The sequence below is a fragment of the Phoenix dactylifera genome, chromosome 1 (genome assembly GCF_051530095.1).
Source record: "Phoenix dactylifera cultivar Ajwa chromosome 1, Ajwa_hap1_PhDact_Kaust_v1.1, whole genome shotgun sequence".
Classification (NCBI taxonomy): Eukaryota; Viridiplantae; Streptophyta; class Magnoliopsida; order Arecales; family Arecaceae; genus Phoenix; species Phoenix dactylifera.
Window position 1 is genome coordinate 42,407,501 of NC_143190.1, and position 25,333 is coordinate 42,432,833.

At 43.1% G+C, this 25,333-nt stretch overlaps 3 protein-coding genes across 4 annotated transcripts; all 3 read right to left on the reverse strand.

Moving 5' to 3' along the window:
* Positions 1 to 2,178: 2,178 nt before the first annotated feature.
* Positions 2,179 to 3,171, reverse strand: LOC149768676 (uncharacterized). The gene has a single exon (XM_089924709.1). It carries the CDS (start codon positions 3,169 to 3,171, stop codon positions 2,179 to 2,181), a length of 993 nt encoding a protein of 330 aa, XP_089780835.1.
* Positions 3,172 to 7,057: 3,886 nt separating this feature from the next.
* Positions 7,058 to 8,723, reverse strand: LOC103719337 (uncharacterized). The gene is made up of 2 exons (XM_008808536.6): positions 7,969 to 8,723; positions 7,058 to 7,754 (listed from the first exon to the last, which is right to left on the reverse strand). The coding sequence occupies exons 1-2, from the start codon at positions 8,600 to 8,602 to the stop codon at positions 7,357 to 7,359; spliced, it is 1,032 nt and encodes a 343-aa protein (XP_008806758.4). The 5' UTR covers positions 8,603 to 8,723; the 3' UTR covers positions 7,058 to 7,356.
* An 8,543-nt stretch (positions 8,724 to 17,266) lies between these two features.
* LOC103719335 (ADP-ribosylation factor GTPase-activating protein AGD5) lies at positions 17,267 to 24,800 on the reverse strand. 2 transcript variants are annotated; one of them, XM_008808534.6, is made up of 11 exons: positions 24,395 to 24,800; positions 23,542 to 23,600; positions 22,436 to 22,526; positions 21,364 to 21,418; positions 21,124 to 21,214; positions 20,810 to 21,017; positions 19,964 to 20,222; positions 19,547 to 19,722; positions 18,891 to 19,139; positions 18,737 to 18,795; positions 17,267 to 17,640 (listed from the first exon to the last, which is right to left on the reverse strand). In XM_008808534.6, the coding sequence occupies exons 1-11, from the start codon at positions 24,443 to 24,445 to the stop codon at positions 17,484 to 17,486; spliced, it is 1,455 nt and encodes a 484-aa protein (XP_008806756.2). In that variant the 5' UTR covers positions 24,446 to 24,800; the 3' UTR covers positions 17,267 to 17,483. The 2 variants fall into 2 exon arrangements, with proteins under 2 accessions (XP_008806756.2, XP_088557942.1); XM_088701816.2 differs by having other exon boundaries at positions 17,267 to 17,658; positions 24,395 to 24,792.
* Positions 24,801 to 25,333: the final 533 nt, after the last annotated feature.

Below are 25,333 nucleotides of genomic sequence, written 5' to 3' on the forward strand. Positions count from 1 at the left end.
TCTCGTAGGAAGACGGTCCCAGACCACCTTCCAAAGGAACAAAGCTACCCTCGGGTGAAGCTCCAATCGCCAGATCCAGACACAATATGGGCCAGGCTTGTACTCCCGCCTAAGGATGCGGGAGAGGTCGCCCATCCTGACCCTGGATCTGGACGAGGACCTCCACACACGTACATCAGGTCCACCACTCTGTGGGAAAGAGAGTGAACGGACCCGCTCCGACAAATGCTGCCCGAAGTAACGGGCCAACTGAATCTCATCCCAGCTAGCCGCCCCGGGAGTCATGAGATCACAGACCAGTAGACCCTCCCCAGCCTGGACACTAACCATAGTCGGCCAAAGCCGCAGAGGAAGGCCATCGACCCACGGGTCCCCGGCCACGTCGATGCTACGCCCGTCACCTATCAGCCATCGGGTGTGACTCGACACTAATGGGAAGTACCTCGCTATCTCACGCCATAGAGAGAAGCATCTCCGCCCTCCCCGGGCCCAGCCCTCTGGGCCTGCCCCCCCATAACGGATAGTCATGATTCGGCTCCAAAACCCCTGCGGCTCCAGGATGAAGCGGGAGGCATGCCGGGAAAGGAGCAGCTCTCGTCTCTCCAGGAGAGACACCACCCCAAGACCACCCTCCCTGAGGGGGAGGCAGATACTCTCCCAAGCCACCAGGTGCACCCCACGACCCCCACCCAGTGAACCCCATAAGAAGCCCCGAAGGAGTCGCTCAATCCTCACTAGAACAGACCTTGGCACCACCGTATTTGCCATAAGGTAGATGGGCATGGAACCCAATACAGATCGAATCAGCATGACTCTGCCCATCATAGATAGGGACACTGCCCGCCAACCCTTTAGTCTGCTCTGAACCCTTTGCACCAACCCGGTGCACTCGGAAATCCGCAATCTCCTACCCGAGATCAGAACACCCAGATAGGTCCAGGTCTCGTCCTGCTCAGGCATCTCCAGGATCCTCCGAATCCCCCGTCGAACCCGGATTGACGTACTTGGGCTGAAGGAGATGGAGGATTTCTGGACATTCACTCTTTGACCGGATACAGTACAGTAGACGGCCAAAACCCTCCTAATAGCCTGAGCGTCCGCTACGCGAGCCCGGGTCAGGAGGAGGCAGTCATCGGCTAAGAGTAAATGTGATATCGGCTGGGCCCCTGGAGCTGGAACATAAGCCTCCAGCACTCCGGAGGCGCACGCCGCCCGCAGCGACCGAGACAAGACATCAGAACAAATGATAAACAAGTATGGAGATAGCGGGCATCCCTGCCGAAGCCCCATAGTAGAACTGAAAAAAGGGGTTGGAGAGCCGTTGACCAATATAGAAAACCTTGGTCCCCGAACACACCCTAGAACCCACCCAATCCATGTCTCATGGAACCCCAGACTCTCCAAAGCTAGCCTAAGAAAGCTCCACCTAATTCTATCATAAGCTCGTTCCATATCTAGCTTGACAGCCATCAGGCTTCGCCTCTTCGAGGCCCGTTGAAGATCCCACATCATCTCTTGGGCCACCATGACATTATCGGAAATACTCCTACCTCTCACAAAAGCACCCTGCTCCTGACAGATGATGCCAGAGAGGAGGGGCTTCATACGTTCCATCAGTATCCTAGCCACAACTTTGTATAAAGTTGTGCACAAACTGATCGGCCTAAAGTGGCTCGGCTCGGCCGCATCCTGACGCTTAGGTATCAGCGTGACAAATGTGGCCTTCCAGTCGTCAGGCATCCCAGCTCGACTGAAGAAACACAGGACAGCTTCCACCACTGCAGTCCGGACGATACCCCAGTATCTCCGGAAGAAAAAAGGTGGGAAGCCATCTAGATCAGGAGCCCTATCCTCGCCCAGAGCCCAAATAGCCTCACGCACCTCCCCCTCATCACTGGTCGAACCAACATAGCGTTCTCGGTCATATAAATTTGGGAATCAGCCCTCGGGAGCTGGCCAGCTGTATCAGACCCACTATCCTCCATCCAGCGAGATCGAAAGAAATCGAGCAGGATATGGCTAATGGCCGAATCACCCTCCACCCGGTGGCCCTGCACATCCCGCAGGGATCGAATCATATTTCTCTGCCTTCTGATAACCGTAGAGCGATGAAAGAAACTAGTGTTTCGATCACCCTCTCTGACCCACTGAATTCTAGATTTTTGTCTCCAGAAGATCTCATGTTGACGCAAGATCGAGTGCCTCGGGGAGCACACCCATCTGATCTTCACTTCTTTGGAGCTCAGCAATCGCGGCCTCCACATCCTCCAACTTCCTAAAGATATCGCCCACTACCTCACGATTCCAGCGTCGTAGCCGTCGCTTAGTCAATTCCAATTTACGTGATACCCTCTGCATGGCATCACCGCGAACTGGTAGACTCCAAGCTCCTCGGACAATGTCCCAGGATTGAGGGAGGGACAGCCAAACCTTCTCGAACCGGAAGGGGCACCAGTGACTAGACACCGATACCATCGACATCAACAAAGGACAATGGTCCGAAGCAATCCGGGGTAGGTGACAAACCCTGTAGGAAGGAAATCTAATGAGCCAGTCGGTGGAAGCAACAACCCTATCAAGCCGCTCCCACACCCTGGCTCGACCGGACTGGTTGTTACACCAAGTGAATTGCGGGCCGGAGAAACCTAGATCTACTAGGCCGTTACGCGAGAGAAAATCGCGGAACTCCCTCCTATCCATAGAGTCAGTGAACACTCTACCTCCTCGTTTCTCACTCCCCTCCAAGATGCAATTGAAATCACCCACTATCGCCGTCGGAAGACCCTGAGCGAGTAAGTGGGTGAGCTCATCCCACAAAACCCTCCTGGTCCGATGGTCAGTACTAGCATACACACCACTCAGGACCCATGGAGCAACATTAGGTTCTGAAATAATCATTAGGACCTGTTGGGAGCAGTTATGGAATACATCGACTGTGGCCACACCCCGCTTCCATAAAGCCACAATGCCCCCGGACAACCCTCGAGACTCAACTACATATGACTCCCAGTCAACCTCAAATCGCCGCAAAATGCGACCCAATCCTCTACCGGATAGTCGTGTTTCATAGAGAAGGCAGATCTCTGGACTGTGGATCTGAACCAACCTCCTAAAGGATGACATGAAGGCCGGCTTCGCCGCCCCTCTACAATTCCACGCAAGAATCCTCATGCGGAAAAATCCGAGAGGTCGGCCACAGGCACATCCACCCTCTGGGCCGCAGGGTCCATCACCACCTCGTGATAAGGATCGTCCCGCTGACCCTCATCCACACTGACCCCAGACACGACTCGCAGCACTGCCGCCTTCACCCGTTGAACAACCGTCGAGTGATCTGCGGACCAGCTAATCGCCCCCTCAGAACCACTCGGGTCACCTACCCCGTGCTCCACAAGTGCATGTGCGTCCTGCCCCTCCAGAGAGCCCGTCATAGGACAATCTACACAGACAGGGGGCCCACTATCCATAATCGCGTCGCCCAAATCGGGCCAGCTCGAGGCACCATCCCCCTGTCCCACATCCAACTCTAGAGGGCCTAGAGTAGTAAAGATCTCGGACGGTGGAACCACACTAGGGACCTGGGCCATAAACTGGAAACCAAGCGCATTGGGCCCCATCCGCTCGGCCAGCAGATCGGGCCCAATGGCGGGCCCCGTAGAGCCCAAACGGGCTGTGAACAGTGGAAGGCCCCCGCCCACGGGGGCCTTCCCAGAGTCCTCCGCACGTGGCCCAGCCAGATTGGGCCACGCGCTACCCGCCGCGCGACGGGCCTGGGAACCCATCGCACGGTTCACCGCATGCACCACGCGGGGCTCACGAGCCCCGCGGACTCCCCTGTGGCCCGCCTGTCCCCGACCTAGGGTGCGACCCAGATCCAGTAGCGGCCCAGCGTTTCTGGGCTACTTCTTGGACTATTCCTTGTGCTGGCCCACCAAGCCCTCACTTGGCCCGGCCTGAACAAACTGGCCGGCCCAAACACCAGGCGCCCCAATCCTTCCCCCCACCAACTCCGGGTCACCCTCTTCCTGCCCGCCGGAATCCAGGGCCCCTACCACCACCGGCGGGGAGTGGCGACGGACCACTTTGGTTGGCTTTTGCCAACCCTCCAGGTCCGGCAGGGACACCGAAGGGATGGGCGAAGCAACCGGCGAGGACGGCCGAGAAGGGGGCAAACCCGCAGGGGGCTCGGCACCCGGCGAGGGCGATCGAGGAGGGGGTGACCCAGCTGCGGGCTCACCCGCCTTCCTCGACTGCGGCGGCCCTTGCTCCCGCGGCTGCCGGGCGCAAGATGTCACCAACCACGGGCCATAGATCGGCCCGGGGACCGCCTCCCCTAGTAGGCTAGCTCCCGTCGGTGCCGGAACCTCGAACTGGCACCCAAGCTCGAGGTGTCCAATTCTACCGCACCGAAAGCATAGATCCGAGATGCTCTCGAATACAAACGGCTGCCAGAGGGCCTTCGTCCTCCCGAGGATCCGGATTCCTAGGAGGAGGGGAACGGAGGCGTCAATCGCCACCTTGACACGCGCGAAGCCCATGGCTCGGCGCCCCTCTGTGACTCCATCCACCGCCAACGGCCGCCCTGCCTTGGCAGCGATCTCCAAAATGGTCAAGGTCGACCAATATTCTGGAGGAAGCCCGGGTGGCCGTAGCCACATCACCACCGTTTTCACCGGAGTATCCCTGGGTAGAAAGTCCGGCGTCCACAGCTCCATGGCTAACATTTGCCCCGCCACCACCCAGGGCCCCTCCAACAGAGCGCGGTCCCGGACCTCCGGCGACCGGAACCGCAAAGCGAAGTGGTCTTCGGCTAGGGTAACCGCCACGACCTCCCCTGTTTTCTTCAACCGGGCAGCCACATCCTTTGCTACCCACTCGACCGGCACCCGCCGGTCAAGGCTCCGACCGACCACAGCAAGGCCTTCCCACTCCCGGCGGGCTACCTCGATAGGCTCCCCCGGGAGCTCGACGATCGACGAGAAGTGGAGGCTCAAACGAGCCACCTCCGTCTCCGTCAGTCTGTGAGTCACCCAAGGTCCAGGTCGCACCCGGCCAACCGGTCGCTCCCCTTTCCACCCCGAATTCGTACCTTTGCCTTGAGCTGCAACCTCCGCCCACGTCCTCATCATCGGCACCGCGGGCAGCACCGTTGGTTCCTTGCCATCCGCCGTCGACGACCCCGCCACCTGCTCCCCTGCCGAGCTTGTCGACCCCGCCATCGGTTGCTTCCCCTTCTTCCGGGCCATTTTGCTGAAACGGCAAGCAAACAACAGAGCCAACAACCAAGGCCCACTGCGATCTCCACCATCCACCGGGCAACAACGGAGCTCTCGCCGGCAACCGGCAAAGATAGCTGTTGGGTTTGACAGACTTGCTCTCTCCTTAGAGTTTCTCACTCTAAAGAGCCGTTCGCTGTTCCTCTCTTTCTTTTGCCAATTCTCCCAATCCCCTTCCCCATAAAAAATTTCTAGTTCCGCCCCATGGAAATTGGTACCGATAAACATGTCTCTTATCTCGATGTTCATTACATTTGAAAAATTGAACCACCAAGAAACGCTCACCACCGAGCTGGATAAAAGTAAATTAATTAACTGACATATTATTTTTTAGATAAATTATACTTTTAGTGCTCCAAACTTAAGTCAGATTTTTAATAAATTTTTAACTTTTTTAAAAAATTAAATATGGTCCTTATTATTTTGTTATTATTTTAATATCGTCCTACCTCCAATTTCGATCACTTCCTCTCACCATAAGTTTCTGTTGGTATTAACTGATGATTATGTGGCCGACTACGTGGCATAAACTACTTAGATAGATAATTATATAGTCGATTGACAATGATGTAACATTTTTTCTTATTGGCACCACTATCAGCATATGGGTGATGACATTGTATAATAGTTGAAAAGTTTAATTTTGATGATGTGGCATATGGATGATGATGTGGCACATAGCACGCACTATAGTAAATTTACTATTCAAAAGTATCCGATCATTGAGTGCCACATCATCACCCATATGTCATGTCATCGCCCATGTAGCATCAAGTATGCTTTTGATTCTCTCTCTGAGTTTCACAAATATTTTACATGTTCCGTATAGTTTAAAAATCTTTAATCAAGTTCTTTGATTTTCAAGTATGATTTAATGTAGCCTTCCCTCTTCTCTTCCTCCTCCTGCACCTCTCTCTATCTTCGGCGCCCAGCTCCTTTATCCTCCTCCTCCTCCTCCTCGGCTCTTGACGACAATCAAGCCCCCACCCTCGTGACAATCGAACTCCTTTTGGCTTCGCCTTCACCGTGGTACTATGTCCACTCCGCCTCAACCTCCTCCGCTAGGTCCTAGCCCTTGCTCCATTGTCGAGTGTTGGCTCGAACCTTCCATCACCTCCTCTCACTCGAGCTTACAATCGCGCGACTATCTTTCTCCCCCTAATTAAAGATTTTTAAATTATGAGAATCATATAAAAATATTTGTAAAACTTAGAAGATAAAAAAAAATAATTTATGGTATATTAGTGATGATATGATTTATAGGTAATGACGTAGCATATGGGTGATGATGTGATACTTAAAGACCGAACACTTTTGGTTAGAAAATTCCACTTTAACACATGCTATATATATGCCTTGCCAATTTGAAAAGTAGGGAGAGGGTTACCCACCCAATAATTTGAAGAGTTTTGATGATATCATCGATCATCTTCATGCTAAGATTCCAAGCAATCAAAGTTCAAAGAGTTGAGTCCATGTCCATTTGCAAGAATGTTAACAACCTTGAAAGAATATGATGCAACTCAAGATTAACTGTGTGATTACCTTCTCAATAAATAGATGAGCTCAACTAATCTTTCGAATTGAACAATGCTGAGTTCGGATCCTCCGAAATTCACTTAAACTGCAGGACTAATGCGAAATCCAAATACACAGGCCATAAACCAAATTAAGCCCTGTATTTTTGAACTCTCTGTTGCATCACAGTTCTCCAACTCCAAAGAGAGATGATCATCTCCTGTTGCACCAGAATTCCATTGAGGAAACAAGAAAACAAAATGTTTATAAACCACAACAACTTCACCTGATTTCGTTGGTATATATACATATATATCGAAACCCAAATTTAGGAAAAGCGAAAAACCAACAAATAAAAAATAATTATAAATAAAACAAGCATCACTCACACAGCTTCCTCTGTTTTTTCAGTTTTCTTTCTGATCCCAGATAAAAAGAGGGAAAACAAACCACTCTTCTACTTCATATTTTCCTTCTTAAGTTTCTAGCGACAACTCAACAGTTTACTTGTCCACGGTAATACACAAACTCTCTCTCTCTCTCTCTCTTCCTCCTCCTTCCTTTAGTGGCTGCCGCGGCTGATCATATCCAAGTAGTGCTTGAACGACTCCTGCCGCTGGAGCCTCATCTCCTCGTTGAACTTCTTTATGAACGCCTCCACGCGCCGGTTGAGGTCGTCCTGCCCCAGCGACGGCTCCCTTCTCAGCCGGCCGCCAGACGACGACGGCGACGGCGAGGACGAAGCCGCCGGCGACCGGCCAGCCCGGTTGTTGAAGGTCTCGGACTTGCGCACCAGCGGGGCCGGGGACTGTTCGTTGTGGGAGGCGCGGCCGTGGGTCTCCCACGTGTCCGACTTCTTGAGGTGACGGGCGAGGGGGACCGGACGGCCCTCCGTGATGGTCCGCCACGTGCTCTCCAGCGTGTCGTTCCGCTTCGGCCTCGCCACCCGCAGCGCGTTCCCTGCAATAGAATCACCATTTTGCCATCGCCGTTAATAACGCCGTTATAACTTCTGACGGCTGTTATCCTTTTATCTGATACTTTAAATAAAGGAGAAACCAAATCTTTATTTTATTTTGAAAAAAAAAGTGCGCCGAAGCGGCCGAACCGTGGAAAAAATATTTTAAAAAGGAAAAAACAGCGGCGAAAGCATAGTTCAGTTTCGTTACCGTACCTTCGGGGCTGGGCTTCACGTTTTTTCGGTGACCGAACCTGACGGAAACCAGAGGTTTCTCTGTCACGGCCGAATACTCCATCGCCGTAGCCGTCTCCCTCGACACCCTCCGCTTGGGCGACCAGGTCGATCTCGATATCACGAACTCCTCCTCGCCTTCCACCTCCTTTGCCGCCTCCTTCGCCACCGCCGCCGCCATCTCTACTCCTGAAACCCCCACCTCCTCTCCTCCGTACACCGCCGGCGCGACTAATTCGGGCCGCACGCCCTCCGCGACCTTCTCCACGTACTCCGTCGGAGGCACGTACTCCGGCGGCTGGATAACCGTCGGATTCGCCAGCGACGGCGCGGATCCCACCGGATCGGGGACCTCGGGGGCTGGCTTCTGGAAGCGGGAAGAGGCGGCGATGGAGATGATGATACCGTTGATGACGAAGTAGAGGTAGGGCGGGGTGAGCCAGGAGAGCAGGGAGAGGTACATCCGGGGGAACTCGGAGGCCAGGAACTTTATGATCGATGGTCCCGAGAGGCGGAGCATCAGGGCCGTCGATAAGACGCCGGCCGAGACCACCACGGCTTTGAGAGAGAAGACCCACGCGCTGCAGCTCGAGCTCCGGTATCCCATCGTCGCCATCCGTTCCACCCTGTGAGAGATTAGAGCCGTCCGATTCCTCTCTCTCTCTCTCTCTCTCTCTCTCTCTCTCTCTCTCCCCGTCTGGCGTGTGGCGGATGCTCTTCGCGAAGGAGAGGAGCGGGGGAGGTGGGAGATATATAGATGGGGTCGGGAGATGGGTTATGATGATGAGATATCAGCCGTTGGATTCAAATAGATCTCGAGACTTACAAGAAAATAAAATTTAAAAAGTTTCTCATTTTACGACATTTTCCAGATACTGCTATTCCGCACATACCCTCGTCTCGATTCGAGCTACTTCCATCACTACCGTAAGAAAAGTGGAAAAGCTTCAAAATATCGTTTCGTTCCTCCAACGGCAAGGAAAGGTTATTTCTGGAAGACCCGGCTAAAATAAATGGCCAGATAAGAAACTTCAACTGATTTTGTTGTTTTGCGGAAATTCTAAATTCCGGAAATACCCTGCTCATCCAATAAGAATCAACGGACAGGATCTCTCGTTTGGAAATATGTCCTTTACAGATCAGGGTAGAAATGTCTTTTGGCATTCAGTGGAATTTAATTTTGGTGTAGTTTATTGAAAGAGCAGGAGCGCAGCACTTAGTGGGAGGAGTGGAGGGCAGAAGGGTGCTCCCAACGGTCAAAAATTGGACCGTTATCTACGGAGGGGGTGACAGGAACCCAAGTGGCGGGACCCATAGAGGGCCATCTCCTCGAGTCGAGCTATAACTCAGCCACTAACCGACCAGCCATGCCCTTGAGATTCTTGAAATATTTAAAAGCGAGCGAGCGAGAGAAAGAGAGAGAGAGAGAGAGAGAGAGAGAGAGGGCGGGTGGAAGGTGGCTGGGGTGATGAGAGCTTTGATGCCATTACTCATGGTGTTATTCTCATCATCCAAATTTCCAGACGACTCAGTTTGGAAATTTCCAAACTAAACTATCAAGCTCATAATGGGCTAGGAGGATACTTTCTATTTTCTAATTAGTTGCTGTCTACTTAAGTAAGCAGGTTTGCAGCTAACCACTGGATTTTTAACATGTCATTTGACAGGTGCACCTGTTATGGATGGTATGAAACCCTTTCAAGGAAGTGAAACCTTTAAAATTGTCAACTGGTATTAGGTTTGGACTTTTAGTGTAGAACAAAGACTGCATCCCTTTGTTTTGGTCGAGCACCAATTATATGGACTATCATAATGTTATGAAAAGAATAGATGGTAAGAAGAAAGAACTTATCGAAGCGTGACGTCACTGTGTTGAATTAAATCAAATATTTCGAAATTTGAAAACCAAATATTTGACTTGGTCAATGGCCAAGTGGGAAGCATCCATGCACAAGCAAGAGAGCAAATATGAAAAGATCCCCAAAAAAAGCAGGTCATAATAAGTGTCATGCATCCACGCATAAGAGCAAGTATGGAAAGGCCCCCCGAAGAAGGAAGGAAGCATGGCCGGCCATGATGTAACAAGCCGCATGATCAAAGGAGCACTATAAGACACGTCATCAATCTACGGAAGGAGAGCATGTTTTTTTTTACGCGTTTGAGCCTATATAAAAGGTTCTAGGGATCATTTCAAACACAATAAAAAATTTCTCTTCTTCCTATTCCAAGAGCATATATAAAAAGTGCTCTAGGGATTATTGGGGAAAAAAGAAATGAAATTTTTTTCTTCTCCTCATAATATTTCTAAGTTTCTTTTGAGCTACCTGCAAGCGTGAATGTGCTCTTCTTTCTTTCCTGGAGGCGCGCTGACGGAAAAGATATGGTTCTGTACTAGATCGTCATATCTCTAGGGGATCTGTGCCAGCAGATCCGTGCGTGGGGGGCATAAACTTTTCTGGGACAACGCATCAGCGTGCTTCGATCTACAGGCCATCTTCTCTCTCTTTCTTCATTTTATTATTCTATTATCAAGTTAATTATTTGCTAGTTTATTCTTCTTATTTATTATTTTTGAATATTATAAATATTTAATTATTAATTTATCAATTATATTCATGCATCTAGGCTAACACACTGTCCTTAAAAATAGATCGCGCCCCTCGGAGAATAAATTTCGGTGTAGCAGGTAATGGCGGCCTATCCTCTAGGATACAACAACCGGATCACTCCAAGCGTACATTAGCGAACAGCCCAGAATCGCTCAAGCCCAACTCCCGCATCCGCATAGGGGGGCCCCCCTGCGTGCGATGATCGAGCGCGACGCGCCCAGTTAACACGTTTCCAAATCGAATCTGCCAATTTTGCCTTGGACCTCCTTTGGGCTCATGCATGCATGGGCTACTTACTTTTTTTACTTCACCAGGTTAAAAGGTTGAAGACTATATAAAGACCTTTTGAGTTTCATTTCTTTCCAATGTGGGATCAAAATGATGTCTTTGAGACTATGAACCATTTTTAGGATTAGTGAGTATGACATACAGTACTTTGGTGAAATATAAAATTTCTATGAACCAAAAGTCTTTCATATAAATCAGTGACCCATAGATCACATTGATCTCTCAAGTTCTGGGCTTGTTCTAATGGGTTGGTGCAAATAAGCCATGCACCTTACCTGGATATTCATGAGTGCTTTTAGAGATCTGCCTAATTCTCGTAGGAAGCGGCCCCACTCTCACACCCATATAGGTGGATCCATCAAGTGTGTACTGCAGGTAGACACACTATTCAAAGAGAACTATGGTATCCATTAAGAACTTTACCTCATCCTCATACACTGCAGTTTATACTAATCTAGATAAATCCAAAGAAAATATCTAAACATTCAAAGTAATCAAAATCCAGATAAATTAATTCTAAGAAAATATTTTTTGAGAAATACAAAAGAGATGCTATCACCGTTGAGCTCGAGTATTGGACATCTCTCAGTTGAAGAGGAAAGCTAACACTGAATTAAGATTAATTACAATGCTAATATTTAGATTTTTTATACATTTATTTAATTTTGAAAATTTTAACATTTCTTTGACAATTTATTATATGCAAAGAAAAATTTTAGAGTTATGCAAAACCATACTTTTATAATGGTGAAGTTGCAGAATTAATCCACACTCTCAAAGTCGAAGAAGAAGAAGAAGCAGCAGCAGCTTGCATAAGACACGTTGGTGCCACCTGCATGAGAATTGTTCTCGACATAGTTAGACATATGATAGATCTCAAAGACCAACTAAAAATAGTGTTAGTCTTAAGCTTCTCCACCAACCTCCTGATATATTTTCCTGAAAGAAAAATACTGGATACGCCTCGGCCTCGTGCATGTGATCTAGGAAACATGTACACGTGAAATGTGGAGCTTCATCAAAACTCTCCTCGCAAAGTTTGTGTTAGAGTATGAGAGACATGAGTAGGTGAGATGTAGGTAGGATAAATTTGAAGGCTAGTGGTAGCAACAGATTTAAACAGACACAAAAGAAAACCTTTTCTATGCATGCATCTGAAAGACATCATTTTGCATTGACCTAGAAGTGCCCCTATATATCTTGCTAGCTAGCTCACTTAATCAAAACTTAGGCTCATAGATTAACTATTATCAATTTAATCTTTTAGGGCACTGACGAAGTTTTATATCACAATAATAGTAACCCTCAACCACATGTGAGAATGAAAGAGAAAATTAAAAAATAAAGAATAATAAAAGAGCGATTTCTCTGTTCGAATAACTCCTTAGAAAAATCACTAACATTACCAAGTTAGACTTCACATTGTTGCTATACAAAACAGAAGAAAGGAGGGCCACACAATTAAAATTAGAGAGAAGAATGAAGTAGAAGCAAATTGTAGAAAGAACTCTCATGTTTGTAACCACGGCCAAACGTAACGATGGTCTCATGCCACATAACCATGCATCGTGTGGTCATTTTGCTTGGGCCTAACAGACACGGCAGTGCTATCCGAGCACAGTCGTAGAAGAGAGAAGAAAAATGGAAATCAAAGAGAGAAAGACGGCGTCGAACACCATCATGCCAACCGACCACTTTGGGGAAGGGTGGAGCATGCGTAGGCCTTAAGGAAACATCAGTTGACATAGAAAGATAGGAAGCAAAGTGTGACACATTTATCTTATGCTCAGTTTTTTGAAACAATGTGAGAAATTCACATTTCACCAAGGAGACTGTGTTGGCCACGTTTCAATATAGCCCACATCATTAAGTTGTTAACTATCCACTAAATGTAGTTATGCCTAAAGTATTTTTCTTGATGGAAGAAAACTGACGAGGTTTTGATTATGATAAGGATCTCTAGTCTAGCCTATTTATTAACCTATGATATTCATCGTTTTTATGGCTTTTACGGAGGCATAGGTTAGAAGACTCTTTCTTTTTTTAGTCTCTTGTGGATAGATTTTAATCAAATACTTGAACAATTATGGCTGAAGGTACGTCTCACAAATATCCTCGCTGCATATTATTATTAGTAATTGAGATAGTTTCTAATAGACTGCTCCAAGGGAAGCCAATGACAATGACTTTGTTTGCTTGTGTGGACCAAATTTAGCTATGCTGAAGTCTGGTCCACTCATCTCTCCTAAAAAATGTATGGGTGTTAGGTTCAAGTTTTGACTATGCTAAGTCTAACTTTACAATGAAAAGTTTATATTTTGGTGAGCTAATGTTTGCGTGTGTCATGCAGTATCTCTACCACCCAAAGTTCATCATTTCAGTACCAGATATTATACTGGTGCCGTACTAACACTGTATCGACATGGTACGGTACAAGATCTTTTTGGTATGTCGAATATCGGTACACCTCCCATACAGGATATTAGTACCGAACTAGTATGGTATGGTAAAAGATATATCATCCAGTTCATCTCGATACAGCAAACTCTACTGCCATCTGTTAATTTGGCCTAAATACTTAAAATGGTCAGTGTCTTCTATCAAAAGACACTTTTATAGATATCGAGGAGCATTAACACAAGGGTGTGGATGCAAATGACCATAATCATCACTTATTATGACATCAAGTTCTCCGACGGCATAACGTGTTTTGCCTTTCACCGTTTATCAAGCACATAAATCAATCAAGGGGCATAGATACACATAGCTAACTCCAAAGTGGAAACATAGAACTTAAAAATAGTTCTTCTCGCAATTATTGAAGGTTGGATATCTGACTTTTTCTTTGCTATTAATTTCTGCTAAAGATAACTATATTGTTGCTGCAACTAATTTTATACGTTTGTTATCTGGTTCTTTTTCCTACTTGTTCTGTTTAATATTTGTATGCGAATTTAGATCTTCTTTGCATGGCCATCAAGTTTTTTTTTCCTTCTAATTCATAGACCATTTTGATCCATTTATATAACTTTCTAGGTCCATAAAATATGCTACTTTTTTTCCTTCTTGACTTTTCCATTTTCCTAATGCCACATGCACTCACTGTTGATACCAACACACAACTGCAACCAAAGAGGGTTGAATTGAGCTGTGAGAAGTGCTTGAGGGGTCAAGGGCAACCGCAAAAAGAAAGAAAAAAAGAAAAAGAAGGTTGAATTTTGGAAGTAAGTTGGATGTGACTCGAGCCCTTGCAAGCTATATGACACATGCTGAACCAACCTCTCTATATATGTGATATTTGTCCTTTTATCTTGTATTGCTAGAAGGTAAGGGACAAAAGAATAAGTTCCCAATTAGCTCCGACCAAATGTTGCTGGTGTACATAAGTACAGTTACTGATGCTGATGTTTATGGGATTTCTAAGCATGTGATACAAAGTTTGTTGGCGGAATAGCATCTAGAAATTGCTATTTTTTCTTTCTGCTATTTTTTTCTTTCAAATAAAAAATTAAATTAAAATTTTATATCTACAAAAGTTTGAGAATCAATTGATTGAAAGTTTGCTTGAATTGAGGTATGTAGAACACTATCTGGTTTGCATCCTATGTGTGGCTTTATGGTAATTTGATCCCCAAGGTACAATAACCAACTCAGTTCTATTCTCCTCTAACAAGTATGATTGCTGGGAGGCTTAACCCGAATGACTCCTTAGAAAATGAAGAAAAAGATGGAAGAAAATTGGAAAAAGAAAAATAGTAGAAGCAAAGTGTTTGTCTCGAACGCAATGCACCGTTAGAGCCAGAATATCATAGAGGGAGTGGATATGATGTGTTTGAATTATTTAATGATTGAGGTGAGATGATGGTTCTAAAGTTATGCAATGTTTCAACTTTCAATTCTCTTCCGAAGAGTTGTAATACTTCGGAAAAAGACTACGCCGAGCTGAGCGCATGTGTGGTCACCAACTCAGTTTCTCCAAAGCCTGGCTTAGGCTTCATAGGAAGGAATTTCCATTTAAGCAAGAGTGCATAGCTTTCAACGTGTGAATAAAAAAATATTTAACAAGCATATTAACATACAAGCGAGGTAAATATTAAGCAAACCCTAGCCGGTATACGTGCTAAAGAAACTACGCCACATCTATGCATGTCTTAAGGCGACTTCTCAATTTTCATGAAGTAATGGTTAGTATTTGTAGCAAAAGAAAAAGAAGTAATGTTTGGGAGTGGCAAATTATCTTACATCCAAATCCAAGTTTCAATAGAATCCAAGGAGCTCTAGGGTCAAGAGCAAAACTTATATTAGAGGGAAAGGCAAATAAAAAAAAAGGAGTAGACAAAGAGGTTGGAGATAATGGCGGGGCAGCTCTTCATGTGGTTCCACGTGCAGGCATACCCACTTGCTCGAGAAATTTCTTAGGATAAGGCTTTTCAGGTGCCGACACCCCTCTTTAATTGGCCAGGCATGCAAATAGCCACCCCCGCGAGGTCTCGTTCCTCCGTCACGTGCGAATGGAAGCTCGTTGACGCGTTCTGTGGTTGGACTTCTGGAAGCGCCGTCCAGCATTGGCTGCTCCCGTGGGCGAGGAGGTAGACTCGAACGATGATACGGTAACTCAGAAAAATCACTCAAAAAAAGTTACTCACATACCCTGCACCACGCACTCCCCGATGCCAATTCGAATGGAGCGGTGACAATACGCCACACCAGCTGAGTGAGTCTGTGGGTGATCTTTTGAGTTACTTTAGCATTTTCCTTAACCATGATATAAGTTCCGAGTGATATATCCGCGTAGCGATACAGTGCACGCGTTTCCAGAAAACACCCAACACTTGCACCCTTTTCCTTTCCGGCGCGTTTTTAGTGAGTGGGTGTCGGCTGGGTGTTAGAAAGAGTGCTTATACGGTGCCAAAGAAAAAGAGTCAGCTCCATTTGGGCCGGGTACGAATGCCATGAAAGCATAAGTTGAATCCATTCTCGAGGGACGCGAATTGATCAGATGAAATTTCTAAAAATATACAGATACTGCTTTTAATTTACTAACTTAAGTTCTACAAATAAGGGGGAAAAAATTACTTGAGTCAAACCGACTATCATGGGTCAACCCAATCCGACACATTTGAGTCCTGCTCAAAGAAGCTCTCTCTCTCTTTCGCATATAATTATGGTGAACCATATGGTGGTGCATCACACCAATCAGAGACCTATTTATCGAGCACTCGTTAAGAAAGCATGGCGAAGTAAGCAATTATATACTGCAACTGTCATATGGCCTGTGACTAACACTTAGCTTTTGGGAATATTAAGGGATACTTTATGCGCACAAATATCTATATCAATGTATTATATATTCTTTCAACAATGTAAACATTGGTCCTCAAGTACCTTACAAAGAGTATCACATTAATTTATTTCCTACAAAGAGCATAGACAAATTCATAGCCCTAAAAATGTTAAACAATTTGCATATCCTTCTTTCTTTTTTTAATGAGAAGAATTTGCATATCCTTCAACTAGTAACAATGTCAATACAATCCATGTTCTAACCTCCAATTGCATTGATAGCACACTATATTGGGTACCCTTTTTTTTGTTTAACCTAGCCCACTTGGGGAGCTTATTTAAAGCACAGCAATTCTGAAAATTAAAAAAAGAACTTTTGGTTATCTTTAGTTGCAAGGAAACTTTCACTTGGAAAACTAAGTTTTTAAGAAAAAAATGATTTTCTGAATGTCTGTTTCATTAGCAGATTAATACATTTGAAAAGTTTATAATTAGTTTTTCCCAAACGTTTTCTTTTTTTATGGAAAAATCCTATTCTATTTTCCCTCTTGCATACCCTTTGTGTAGTAACCTTTGGGATATCTCTTTTCTGAGAAGCAGACCTGTCATCGGGCAAGGCCCTGTGCTCTTATTCCACCGCCTCAAGCTTGATAAATTCGAAATAAAGATAGTATTGTTTTTAATATAGGCATAGGGCATTCAATTTACTACATGGATTAGCTTATCAAAGATTGGATTAGAGTTCATTCATGCCATAGAAATTAAGAACAGACAAATCAAGTTAAATTGAGATTGATCTGAAGCACAATGCAGCACAAACACTCGGTTAAAAACAATCTGAGAAATGGGTGCCTTGAAGCAAATGAGTTCATCATGGATACTGCTCCATTTTTGTTGGTAAGATTTCTGTGCAAAAGACTAGCTCCATAAGCAAGAATGCTATATACTACTTTACTACCCAAATTCGTGATCACACTAATTGTAGCCTTAACCTTACCAGATTAATTCACTGAAATTTATGCTCTTTTACTCAGAAAATCTACCAACAGAATCTCCCAAATATGAGGGACTCCCATCCATATAATCTCTAAAAGAAATAATACCAGCGAATTAGGCCAAGCTTTATTAATCCAGGACAGCTACAGATACAAATGAAGTCAGTAATGTGACACCAAATTGCCTCTACAAGTAACTGACAGACCCAACGTGTAAATAGAACCACAAATGGTAAATTTTCTTTCCTTTGAAGTTTGAACTGTAATGCTATCATGGGAAGATGAAGCCGGCATCTGCCCTGGTGTGTCTGGAGAAAAGGGTTCAATGTCTGGAGAACATCCCTTGAGTTAACGATGAGAAATCATAGTCGCTGCCTGATCGACTGGGGGTCGCAAAAGGGACAGAAGAAGCAGCAGGCCTACTTGCTCCACCGATGGCTACACCGTTGATGGATGCTGTTGAGCCCATATTGTACATTCTGAAAGACAGAATTTTTCTATGATACAGATGATGCATGTCTCTGAAGAGGGAAAAGGATTACTCCTACCAGCAATATAAACCATTCATAATATAGCAAAACGCTGTTGAGGTCAATTTCTAGTAAGTTGATAGGCAACAGGTCTACATGACACATGGTTTAGGATTTTGTATGCAAGCTGAGACAATAAACAATAACCAATCAATAGTAGAGTATTTATGTAAGGACTGACGCATAAAACAATAACCCTACCTTCAACCTAAGCATCCTACAGATACCATAAATCAAAATCGGCCCTTTATTTTAAGTCCCCATTCTTCTCTTCAATATCCAAAATTGTGAAAGTAAAAGAAACAAAAGCTAAGAGAAAAGCAGATGAATCACTCATTTCTTGATATGTTGTGAAACATTGTTCAAAAATGTTTTAAATATCATTTCACTGGGGCAAGCACATTACTTATTAATATCGATCGATTTATTCAGGTATAAAGGAACAAGTTCACTTCGGTTATTCAAATTGACCTTTGTAGAATGATGCAACATTTAACAACCAATACCGTATCTCACGCTGATCCACATTATTCAATTTTCTCCAGTGTTGACCGATCAGCCTAAAGAGAGTCTGCTATTCTTTGAGGTGTATGCTCAACTTGACGAACAAAACATATAATGTAAACTTAAACAAAAGAGATGCAAGACATGCGTACAAATGCCTCTCCTTATGCTTCACAAAGGTGTCTCAGTACAAAGGAAAAAGAACCACAGTTTGAAGCGATGAATTCTAAATATGCAAGCAAGTTCAAAAAGAAACCAATCTTAAATACCTAGGTCCACTAATTAAAAGAAGTGTTTGAGATAATATGAAATATTATAATTTTCAAGAGATTGACTTTAGGTTAGTATATATGTTTTTTGAAAAAGCTTTTATCATACAAGCTTAATCCTAAGAAAATGTAATAACCTTCACATATGGTAAGCTCAGGAATACCATTATCTGTGCATGACATATTAACCATCATAAAACATAGGATCGCTACAATCAAAAAGTCCTGAATTGGGAAAAAAAAAAGAAATTATTAAAGAGTGAATAGGCTACCCGGATGTTGGAAAAGAACCGTAATTCCCAGAAGGACGTGCCTGCCCAAGGCTTCCTATCTGCCACAAAATAAAAAGAAAATAGGATAAATTACAGTACTGTGGCATTCTTGAAACAACTAAGAATCACATATCTGAGGTTTTAAGAGCATTACTTGACTGAAGTTGTTGACACCCTTCTGACCAGCTGGTGGCATCATTCCTGAAATCTGATAACTGATATTTGGCCCGTTTTGCATTTGAAAATTTCCATTAGGCAGGGTACCCATAACAGCTGGTTGATTGGTTCCAGAAAATGTTGTAGGCATATGGCCAGATTTAGCTGCAGCCATGAGAAGAGCCTGCTGCTGGGATAGGAATGAGAGCTGCTGTTGATGAATGGAATATGGTGACACCATATTGGACTGCAATGAGCCACCAACAAAATGAAAATGGAGCACTTACAACCACTCATAAGAATATATACCAACGAAAAAGATAGACAAGATGAATAGATGAAAAAACAACCATAATAAGTGCACATGGAATAAGCTAGTTGTTGGCACCATTAGCTGATGTATAAAACAGCAACATGTGAGCCCCATTGATCTTAAGAAGGATGCACTATAGGCAACAACACATAAGATTAGGTTTATGCTAACCAGGTGGCAGGGCCAATGTGTGCCCACAGCCCATTAAAATCAAAGAAGGGCAGAAACATTGTTGATAGTCAAAAAAAATTTTCATTTCCCTCAAATATGATACCATAGCTGCAAACAATGAATTCTGGCATATGAGCCACATATTCATTAAAAAATGCACCATGACTAACCTTTTCAAAGAGACCCATAATATCATTTTTGACAGTTCCCTGGGGTTTCATTGGAGTTGAAGATAGCATCACAGGTGGTGAATCTCTAAATAAGTCTTCAATTCCTGATGCAGGAAGGTTTTTATTTACAGCTGGTTTTGCAGTACTGTTTTTGTCTGCAGCAGTTGTCTGTGCAGCTGCAAAATGTTATATTTATTAAGCAAAAGCAGTCAAACAAGTGAATACAGTTACAATAGTTACTTCCAAGACCAACCAAGAATTAAACATCCAGGATTAGCAAATAAAACAAATTTTAAGAGAATTAGAGACACTGTAGATTTATTCTTTGGAAGTTGCATTCTGAAAATTGACTAAGAAACAGATTTAATGCCATAGAGAACATTTGCTATGAGATATGGAAGAATGCGATGATCCTACCCTGGAAATTCGCCCATGCATTATCATCCTTGGCATATGATTCTGAGCCATTTTCACTCCGGGTCTCCACAGAAAGCATATTAACAAGATCAGTCACATAATCAACTTTTGGAGGTGGTGCAGGCGTAGTATCATCTTTAGGTGTCGAGGCATCAACTTTAGCTGGGGTTGGGGCATCAACTTTGGCAACAGCTGTCTTCAGGTGTTGAGACGAATCAGCCTTGGGCATATCTGACTCTGCTTTTGGCTCAGAAGAAACCTGTTTGCCAGTTCAACCATGCCAGGCTATTAGTGAATCACGATAGTTTGAATGCTTTTCTAGATTAAATATTAAAGGGAAAATAAAATAGATTGCAATAGTTGAAATATTTAAAAGAATTAGTTTAAGTACACAACAGACAAAAGTTTATACATTCTTCTATAGTAATGTCTCCAGAAAAATGCTGGAACAGAGTTTTTTTACTCAGCTCTGCCCCCCCCCCCTCCCCTTCTCTCTCTCTCTCTCTCTCTCTCTCTCTCTCTCTCTCTCTCACACACACACACACACAGAGAGAAAGAGAGAGAGATAAGCATAATAATGCATTTGAGGAAAGATAATTGGTAAACTTACGCCACACCTCACAAACAACCAACATCTAATTAATTCCTCGGTTGGTGTTGTGCCCTATAACTTGTTGGTGAAGCCCAATATAGGCAGCAGTTTTAGGGGCACTAACCTTGATTTTTCAGGATAGCTTGTAACGATCAGTGTCTGTCTAGATTGTTTAGCATCGCTCTTAGGGGAAAAAAAATAGGTACAGACTAATGTGAAGCTGTTGAAGTGAATAGGCATTAATTTAAGGTCACCTGGGTGGGTACTTTAGAAGCCACTGAAGCATTTCTCTTTGCAACTGGTGGTGGAAGGTTATGCTGCTCTTCTGAAGATCTCACATTGTTCGTGAACACACGGCAACCTCTATCACAATGTTTCTGCTGAGATTCAAGAACCTTCTCTTCTCGTGCATTTGAAGATTTTAACGTTCCATTCCTAGGTATCCATCTTTTATCTTCATATCTGACAGAGAGATTTTTACTCTTTTAAGTGACAAGCTTAGACTTAAGCCTGTACTTATATGATGAAATTAGCAACTCATAGAATATATCTAAAGAAAAATACATACTTTGCACGAATAAAATTTTCAATTCCAACTCTGTCATAGTTCGGAGGCAGTTCTGCTTCCCAGTAGCTATTTGACTTTTCATTTCCCATTGCTGCAGACAAAAGAAGTTGAAAAATGGAAATAAATATTATGTACGAAGTGCCATGCTATCTTTGATTTTCAGGTAAGGTGAAGTGGTAAGCATTAAAGAGCTGTAAATAATGCAAGACACAAGATCAAGGAGAAGGTTAAGCTAGTTACATTGAATAAATGCAATCTGCTCCGGAAGCCATGTGTCCAGTGTAGCAGACCTTACCTGCAGGGGGAATCAAGAACTTAGTCACAGAGCCATAGATAACTAAGGCAGTCAGAAAGAGTCAAATCATTAATGTTTTTCTCGAAAAAAAATAAAATATCTTAAATTCTAAGACATCTCCAGCACTCAAAAATAGGTCTTCAGGAACTTCAAAACTCAAAGTCGAGGGCATATGTACATTTATTATGGGAAAAAAATTGAATGATAGTAGACAAGACCGCCTTCCTTTGGTCATTTTAACACCCTCACCAGTAAAGTTCATGCTAGAACAGTACCTGCCTATTCAATATTTGAGAAAACCAAGATAACCATCTAGCTTCACGAAACACTTCTTAAACAAACTCCTTCACTGACAAAACTAAATCTCTCCCAGCTATAATTCATCAAAAGGAAAAATAAGCGCAATGACATTACAAATTAATAATCACTTGACAATCACCTTGTTTACTATTCCTTAACTAAGGTTATAGACATAATTTATTACATATGTGTCAAAGGCAAGGCAACTGCAGTGTTAATGACAGGTATACACTATGCACAGAATATTCATATGTACTGTGAAATTTGAAAGATACATAATCCTCGAATCAACAAGTGGTTTCAAACATCATATTAGTAATGGTAGAACCATGAAAAACATGCAGGCAGAAGGATGTAATATCGCTATCCTTTTTAGATAAAGAAAAAAAGAGTACCGCAATTAGATAGCGTACCTTAAATGGGATAATGAAATTATTAATAAAATGTTTAATTAAACTCCTGCTGTTTGATCCAGTAAAGGAGATTTAACCAATGAGAGTATTTTGCACATTGCAAACCAATTGGCTTATTGAAGTAATGACTAGGCTTGGTTGGTTGTGGGTTTGAGAATAGAACATCCCGTGTTATTTGGCCAGAAGGACTGCTAGATAATGTTGTTTGTTGAAAAAGCATGATAAAATTCAGCTCAAAAACTGCACAAGCCATTTAATGGAACCAAAGAATTGACAGTACAAGAAAGTAGAATCTGTATATGACCTTTGATATATGGACCCCCAAACTTCTATGGATTCCAGAACACTGCATGCATATAAAGATTCCCAAATTCACACTTGCCCATCTTGGACCTCTGCAAGAAGGTAAAACAACATTATGCCAGATAAAATCATCTAAACAGAAAAACTTCAGACAGAAGAACCAACTAACACCCTAAATAAACATCATGTATGTATCTCTTCCAACAGCCCTCAGACATAACTCTGCACCAATATGGGTACAGATATCAAAAATCGGAAATTGGGCAAAGAATTTAAGCCACAAACCTCAAGAAGAGGAACATGGTTGGACCATAAAATTTCAAGTGATATTAATCCAAAGATGTTTAAGAACATTTTGCATGATTTTTATTATGTCAAAATTTATTAAAAAAAAGCTTCAAATTAAATTTTCTCATTTGTGCATAAGAACAGAATGCTGACTATATGTCTTACCTCTTCCAAGTTATAAATCTCTGAGAACTATCAAACAAAATATTGTAAAGGGTAGCACCTATCTAATGACTGAGAAGAACAACAAATTTAAGTTTTTAGCTACTTCAAAATCAGAATTTTCCACAGATTCATTAAAAATTTAAGCTTCCAGACATCATAAACATGGCGGCGTCCAGTTTAATTTCAAAAACAAACTTGTATCCGCTCACCCATCTCAAAACAGGCTTGTTCCCCAGTCTGGTAAAAGCTGGAAATTGTGAACCAAAGGTCCTTAAAACTTTGACCAACAAACTGACTGTATCTCATTGATATGAGGTTGGCATCACTAATCAAGATATGATACATCAAATGTAATTATTGACAATCCAATATCAATCCTCTCTTAATTTAGTACTAGTTCTCTGGACAAGGCAAACATGAATAGTGCCCTTAGCATATATATACGTTAAATAGAAACATAGTGTTTGGATGCAGGATCTACAGCACTGGGAATAAGATATCAAGGATTTTATGCAGCAATAATCACAATACATATCCTCTTTATTTGAGTTGCATGAGCAGTTGTAGCAATGCATATGTTGTGGTATGGTTAAAGATCATCCTTTCAGCATTAAAAAAAAAGATCATAACAATATATCAACCCTCGTTGCTTACTTGGCTTTGCAGTCAGCACATTCCCTGTTCTCTGGCAATTTAAGAAGTCCCTCCAGAATCTGCAAACGAATGGGACAAATATCATGAAACAACCCATTAGCAAAAATAACGTCATGATTCATCCGGTTCACTCAAGCAAAGGAGTGGAACAATGAACAACAGCTCATGAGTATGTTTCAGAGGAACTAGTTAGGTAGTGGATTAAAAAGCTAATAAAAGTTTCACTAGCATGAACTTGAAGTATTCGATGAATGGAGGGGGATTCAAAATATGCCATGGAAAAAGGCACAAATATGGGATGATTTTCTCCTCTATCTCGTCAGTGCATCTCTTCTGTAAAGTATTATTGTAAAGATAAGTCGTATCTTATTATTTACTTCCAATAGTTTTTAATGGACTAGATGGGTAATAAATCATAATTCATCTTTTCTGTGAAGAGAGGAGGGCGTGTAAAAATGCTTGGAGGCATTTATGTGAAGATCTTTGAAAGAGTAAGACGATTGCAACACCAAGAAAGAAATAACCATCACAACCAATAAATCTGATATAAAAAGATCCAAGATCACAACTTTGTCATAAACAAGCAATAATCAAATCACATGATCGAAACTCCAATGAAATTACGGCACTCGAGATCAAATTTCTCATCAACGAAAACCCTAGTTGAGAGGCGAAGATCTATAAATAACCTCGTTCCAATAAAAGCGAAAGAAAAAGAAAGCCAACAACATGGGATCTCGAAATTCCCTTTTCCCAGAGAACCAAAATTAGAAGATGGGGTTTTTGTGCTATAACAGCACAAATCATCATCTAAAAACCTAAAAAGAAGCGATTTGGGAGAGAAAGACGAAACCTTCTTGTGTTTGGTATTGAGTTCTTTCGAGACAGAGGCCTTCTCGTTCATGCTGATGCCCTAAACGCAGTGCCGCGAGCTGCCCAGATTTGGAGAGAGAGAGACTCGAGGTGGGGGAGGAAATTTTAAATAATAATACTAAAATTAGGCTGAAAAATCGGGAGCTTCTCCTCTATCTCCCTCCCTGCGACTCTTCCCGGAGAGAGAGAGGGAGAGAGAAGATCTGATACGGAGGAGAGCAAGGAAGAAAAGCAACGAAGCAACCTCTTGACCTCCTTCCTCTTCTTCTAATACTTGGAAATGTATTTATTCTTTCTATTAATAAAATATTTATTTATTTTTGGATGTTATCACCTCTGTTAGCCACCTTAACATCATTCATTTGTTTTTCGCTATGTACCGAGCCAGGTCCATTGCTACTTGGGTCATTTTATAATGCAGTAGGCCATGTCCATCCAAGTTTGTTAGATGCAATAATTTCTCCTTTTGGTATCCATCATCCATGAGAGTTCGAACAGGTATACTCCTGTTTCTCCACCACTATGCAGTCTAATTTCTAGTGATTCAGCTGATTGTGCTCATATAGAATTAGTGTGAGCAGCCGATGTACTAAAAAAATAAATAAATTTTTTTTTTTGTTAATTTACTTAAGTATGGACTTGACATACCATGCATCCTACTATTTTGACACTTAATATGCAATTGATGTGAGGAATGGTTTATTGGACATTGGAACTAATTATATTTGTTTTCGTTTTAACTAGCATTAAGCAAGTGCAATATATGTGGCAAGCAATATAGTTGGTTGTGAGCTAATAATAAATTTCTTTATCAAACTTTCTTTTTAACATTCTCTTAATTGCCAAAAATATTGAACTTTTAATAGATGCATGCCACCCTATATGTTCTTGCTCCACGTCGAGCAAAAAATGTGAGTTA

What these genes read in the sequence shown, in the direction of transcription:
- LOC149768676 (XM_089924709.1), bottom strand. Translation starts at nt 3,171, where the DNA reads ATGAGGATTCTTGCGTGGAATTGTAGAGGGGCGGCGAAGCCGGCCTTC.
- LOC103719335 (XM_088701816.2), bottom strand. Translation starts at nt 24,445, where the DNA reads ATGAACGAGAAGGCCTCTGTCTCGAAAGAACTCAATACCAAACACAAG. An exon ending in TGTGCTGACTGCAAAGCCAA is followed by an intron (nt 22,527 to 23,541) that starts GTAAGCAACGAG and finishes ACCTTCTTGCAG; the next exon opens with AGGTCCAAGATGGGCAAGTG. An exon ending in GCAGATTGCATTTATTCAAT is followed by an intron (nt 21,215 to 21,363) that starts GTAACTAGCTTA and finishes TTTTGTCTGCAG; the next exon opens with CAATGGGAAATGAAAAGTCA.
- LOC103719337 (XM_008808536.6), bottom strand. Translation starts at nt 8,602, where the DNA reads ATGGCGACGATGGGATACCGGAGCTCGAGCTGCAGCGCGTGGGTCTTC. An exon ending in CGTGAAGCCCAGCCCCGAAG is followed by an intron (nt 7,755 to 7,968) that starts GTACGGTAACGA and finishes ATTCTATTGCAG; the next exon opens with GGAACGCGCTGCGGGTGGCG.